Genomic DNA, 6,000 nt, shown 5'->3' on the forward strand with positions numbered 1-6,000 from the left:
ATCAAACTGCGACCAACTGAAATCACTGTAGTAAGAAAGAGAAAGAGCAACAACGACAATGTTGCTGTTTCGTTCCGTCATGTACATTGGTATTTGGGAAAATAGTCCAGATTTAGCTGCCAGGCAAAATAGAAGCGCCGCAATAACAATCGTTTTAAGGCTGATGGTGTAATAAACGATTTGTTTACATTTTGCTAGTTGCGCCTTAATCGCGAATCACCCAACAAACATCGAAGCTGAATTAAAATGCTACTGATTTGGTCACAGCTGATTTAACTCTGAATACAGGTGGTAGACGCTGAATAAATTTAAACAAAGGCCTCTGTATTCTATAAGTATTTAAGCAGCCAACGATTGCGCTGTAAATCAGCTGCTTCACATAATAGTGTCACAAGCAGATTAGGCGCATCTTCAACCTCTCCACAACCCGTCAATATTCTCAATAATTGTGCTATACTAGCTGAATAAACGATTTGCCATCTTAATAAACAGCCCTCCCACGAAACATTTATGCGCTGATTAAATATTTTAGCAGCCATTATTATTCAGCCATAGCTAAATATGCATCGAATAAAATTTATGTAAACAACTGTACAAACTTATTCAGCCGAAATTGGAGAACTTATTCAACCTATTTTATTCGAGGCGGAAAACAACACTTGTTCAGCCTTTATATCGCCTCTGTGCGTCTTGTTTCCAGCTTTGCGCAAATTGGCTATTTAAAAACGCGCATAAGCCTCTATTAAGCTACATTACAGCTTCAAAGCAGCTATTAGCAAGCCCGAAGAATGCTGTCAATTTTATTTTTAGAACGAGAAATAGTTTTGCAATGCTTTTTCAGTCGCTTAATCAACGTCTCATCAACCTTTATGCAGCCAAAAAACAATCTATTTTTAAATTTCAAAAATGGAACGCGTCAAATTTATTTTGCTTTGACGTCGTAAGCTATATTTTAAATTTTGAATAACTTGAATTCGTATATGCAAGCTAATTAAAAATGCAAGTCGTCATCTTTCGGGAATTGAACCGTCTTCTGAAATTAAAAACTTTCCAATTAAATTCTGCTATTTATATTTATTCGTATTTCGCCTACGACATGCAGGCTTCATCAGTGTCTGTTTTCGAAAAATCTTGTACACTGGATCGCCTTAAACCAACCCGTAAATAGCAAGAGCAATTGCTGTTTACGAGTTGGTTTAAGGCGATCCAAGCTGCATAAAGTAAGCACTCAAATGGTGTTTGAACGAACGATGTTTAAGCTACTTTAAATTTCTAAACCCGCTTTCCTCCAAAGGTGATAAACAAGCTTAATAGCGGATTTTTCTGCCAAACAAGTCCTTCTAAACAGCCATAAACATAGAACCGTTTTACGGTTGCTTAAAGGTGTTAAAGTGGCTTTATAAACCAGTAGACGCTTTCATTAGGCTCACAGCTTTCAAACTTCTTTAAAGCAGTTTAAGGGTGTTATAGTGGCTTTACAAACTAATACCAAGCTTTCATTCGGTTCACAGCATACATACTGTCAGATCAAAGAGTTTCGCAATTCGACTGGCAGCAAAAATATGTCAGTTATCGACATTATCGACTGCTTCAAGTGTAAAGATATTTTCACTGTCCGTTCTGCAGATACAGATGGGGCGGATCATACGATGAGTGCTTATGGATCAAAAGATGGCGGTTCAATTCCCGAAAGATGACGACATGCAATTTTAATTAGCTTGCATATACGAATTCAAGTTATTCAAAATTTAAAACATAGCATACAACGCCATAGCAAAATAAATATGACGCGTTCTATTCCTTTTTAAATTTAAAAATAGATCATTTTTTGGCTGTATAAAGGTTGATAAGACGTTGATTAAGCGACTGAAAAAGCATTGCAAAACTATTTCTCGTTCTAAAAATAGAATTGACAACATTGCGCAAATTGGTTGTTTAAAAACACGCAAAAGCCTCTATTAAGCTCCATTGCAGCTTTGAAAGCAGCTACCCAAGTAACAATTCCAGGCTGATCAAACGTTTTTAGCAGAATTTATTCAACCTGTGGCTGAACTATGGTTTAGTATTAGAAACAAAAACCTTTTTTCAGCTCTTAAACATCTAATTCAAGCTTCGGGCTTGCTAATAGCTGCTTTGAAGCTGTAATATAGCTTAATAGAGGCTTATGCGCGTTTTTAAATAACCAATTTGCGCAAAGCTGGAAACAAGGCGCCCAGAGGCGATTTAACGGCTGAACAAGTGTTTTTTCCGCCTCGAATAAAAAAGGTTGAATAAGTTCTCCAATTTCGGCTGAATAAGTATTGTACAGTTGTTTACATAAATTGTATTCGATGCATATTCAGCTATGGCTGAATAATTATGGCTGCTAAAAAGTTTATTCAGCGCATAAATGTTTCTTGGGCACTGCGGATATATCGCGATTATAGCCTACACTCAAAATATTCTGCACATAACTAATGGTAAATTTCCATATGAAATCCCAGATGATTATCATGTGCCGCATATAAGCACAATTCGCCTAGAAATACACATAAGAATTATACGGATATAAAAAGTATGTGCAATTATACACATAAAAAATATACGTATATGAATAGTATGTGCAAAAGTTTCGCGTACCCATAAATTATAACTGTTTGGCATATAAAGTTCATTGACTGGGCACATTGCAAAAATCTATGTGTGGGACACATAGAAACTATACGAAAAGTTTTCTCAGTGTAGTATTGCCCGTTTCTTTGGTAACAAAATGCGCTGGTCACTTTTTTGATAGCTTGAAATCGTCGCAGAAAGAATCTGCTTGGCTGTATGTAAGTTATAAGTATATATTATGCTTGTCTAGCACGTAAACTATTGATTTACTTGACAAAACAAACGATATTTGCTCCCGCGACGGCCCGCGACGGTTATAATTCATCGCGTACGAAAGGGTGGGAAATTGATAATATCCAGCTGAAAAGAAAACAGCTCACGAAAAAATCCTACTATTTACCGAAGAAATTTTGACAACTGCAAGGCAAGCAATTATCTGTCATTTTTTCTTGTGGTAAAAATTGCGCCGGATATTATTCCGTACGGAAAAGTGACGTTTCAGTTCACTTGCATGTAAAACTGCGCCATCTGAAAATGAAACAATATTTCTTGTGAGGTGCATACTGGTAAAGAAATCGCAAACGGAAAATCTTTTCTTTAGCATTTCTTGGCCTATCTTTTTGCCCATTTCTTTTCAGGTCGATACCAGGCTTATTCAAGCAAACGGTCACCTCTAGATTGAATTAACAAAAGGGCGAAGGTCGCAAATGTAAACAAAACGGGTTAGAGCTAGGATTAGAGTGATTTTTGGCTGGGACCATCTAACCGTCGGGTAGTTCCTTGGGTAGTTCTAAAGGTCACCAGCGGTTGAGCGTGTTTCTGTCAAATTTGTCGCTTGTGTTGTTTTCGGGTGGATATTTTTGTTCGGGTGTTGACTTTTCTGCGAACGCATCCTAGCTGATGTACCATCAGGGCACACACACACACTACTTACTAGCGCTTAGCCATCAGCAAGTTGATTTACCACAAAGAGTTTATATCGGACGCAGAAAACATCATTCCAATTCGTACATAATCTTATCAGTTTTGCATTGCGCTTTCGATTGTTTCTAGCATTTATTGCCTAAACGAGTCGTTGTTTGTGCCAAAATCCTTTATTTCTAGAAAACTGCATTCGCTATGGTAAGTATGCTCATTCATGTCAACCCTCCATTGATCGATGTTTAATTAGCAACTTCCGCAAACTTCTATCGTTTCTATGATCCCTAGACCGAAGCCCAGATTTGTGACATTAGTTCAGAGGCCAAAGAGGAAATTAGCAAATTCCGTTTTCGCCGTAATGCGACTAACACAGCCTTGATTTGTAAGTACATAGCTTTAATGAGGGTGATTCATACAACTTGCATTTAAAAAGATCCATCATATATGTATACGCTTCGTATTATCAGTAAAACGTAAAACCATTATGTCAGAAATTTATGCTGCACATCCAGTCTTATCTATGAGTAAAGCACAGCAATTACAATAATTTAATTTTTAGTAAAAATTGACCGCGAGAAGCAGCTGGTCACCGTAGACGAACTGCTGGATGACGTATCCGTAGAGGATCTGCAGGAGCAACTGCCGAGCCATCAGCCGCGGTACATCATCTATAGCTATAAAATGATCCACGACGATTCGCGAATATCCTATCCGATGTGCTTTATATTCTATACCCCTCGGGATAGCCAAATGGAATTATGCATGCTGTACGCCAAAACGCGTATGGCTTTGCAGCGCGAAGCGGATTTAACTAGATACTACGAAATTCGCGAACTTGACGACATGACTGAGGATTGGCTAAAAGAAAAACTGAAGTAAGTTGCAGCTTCAAATCAAACTGAAGAGGCATCCTACAATTGCAAAAGCCAAAAGTTGCCAAGCATTATCATACGATTTATTTCTTCCTAAATATATATATTTGTGAATGAATGACATTGGCTGTAATCTGTACAAAGTGCAGTTAGCTTACGTGAATTTAAGCCATGCTTTGTAAAGACAACAAAAGACAAACGATCTATTTTCGCCTGGTAACATATATCGCATCAAGAGCTCTGTGATGAAGGCATTTTATCCCCATAGCGTTGGTTTTAAACTCCACAATTCTAAATCATAAACTTTTTTATTATTTTGATTGATAGTTATAGCACAGCGAAAATGACTATACACCAACTACTAGAATGTGGTTACATTTTTACCTATGGAACGCTGTTTATATGCTAATGTAAGATATTCAACCATATAGAGTAGTCAGCGTGCAAACATTCGATGCAGGAAGACGTTTTGCTTATATTTAAATAAGGCATAATCAAACCCATAATTGCATTAGGCAAGTAGACTTAGAACGGTAGTAAAGGCCTTTAGCATGAGCAACTTTAAGAAATATTTCCCACAACGTTACACTATTTTGTTTTTATCGAAGCTTTTGTCATTAAGTACAAATGATTATTGAAAAATGCGTTAGCTTTTTTAAGTTTGAAGTGAATCAATCTACAACTTCTTAAAATTTTGCGTTGGCTATAAAATGATTTGAGGCTTTTCTAAACCATAGATTACATAGAGCTGAATATAGTAACTGTAATGTTCTAAACAGGAGATCACTTCCTGGCACAATATTGCGATAAATTATACCTATCAGAACGTTATCAAACGTAACACAATACTATATTTTGTAGCACGTTTCTTAGAAAGGTGAAGTACAAGTTAGTACATTTGCGTGCTATATAGTAGTTTTTAACGGTAAATCGAACAGAATAGCGAACGTAAGCCAGACATATACTGCAAAATAATAAAAAAAACTGATATTGGATAATCATTGAAATAATACAGAGCATCAGAATAAGATCCAATAGAATGGTGAAAGAATGCCGAAGCAAACAAAAATACGCATAGCATTAGCTGTACTAAGATAAGTGCTATTATTCTATTTGAAATATATCACTGGTTTTTATTAAAAGCATAGAACACTTCACTCTTCATCGCTCGAAGTCATATTAGGGGTTAAGGACAAAATGGAAGACCCCAAAGATGCTTCACTAAAAGCGAAAATGAAAATAACCATTGCTGCTTTAGTAAGCTGGCATTGCGAATGAAATATTTCTACAAAAAGTCAAAGAGAATAACGTGTCAGAATTATTGGCAACGAATCGCAGAATATCCCGGCTGGTGGCAGGACCCTTCTGGATTTAAAACGGGCTTCTTGTTTCGATGCCCGCTCGTTGGAGTGATGTTGAACAGCATGCAGGATAAGCCGTCACCTTGTTTCAACCCTCGCCGCGTCTCGAAGGGACTTGAGAGTGTCTCCGAGATGCGCACGAAACACGTTGCTCGATTCAATGCTGATCTGATCAGTCGCGTCAGTTTATCCGAAAAACCGTGGTCGTGCACTATCTGCCATAGCTGGTCTCGATTGACTGTATCCTGTGCTGC

At 37.4% G+C, this 6,000-nt stretch overlaps 1 protein-coding gene across 1 annotated transcript; it reads left to right on the plus strand.

The window, feature by feature from the left end:
• The first annotated feature begins 3,562 nt into the window (after nucleotides 1-3,562).
• Nucleotides 3,563-5,498, plus strand: LOC128742698 (glia maturation factor beta). Its single transcript, XM_053839137.1, has 3 exons — nucleotides 3,563-3,714; nucleotides 3,802-3,895; nucleotides 4,073-5,498. The coding sequence occupies exons 1-3, from the start codon at nucleotides 3,712-3,714 to the stop codon at nucleotides 4,390-4,392; spliced, it is 417 nt and encodes a 138-aa protein (XP_053695112.1). The 5' UTR covers nucleotides 3,563-3,711; the 3' UTR covers nucleotides 4,393-5,498.
• The last annotated feature ends 502 nt before the right edge of the window (nucleotides 5,499-6,000 follow it).

The sequence above is a fragment of the Sabethes cyaneus genome, chromosome 3 (genome assembly GCF_943734655.1).
Source record: "Sabethes cyaneus chromosome 3, idSabCyanKW18_F2, whole genome shotgun sequence".
In the NCBI taxonomy this organism is placed as follows: Eukaryota; Metazoa; Arthropoda; class Insecta; order Diptera; family Culicidae; genus Sabethes; species Sabethes cyaneus.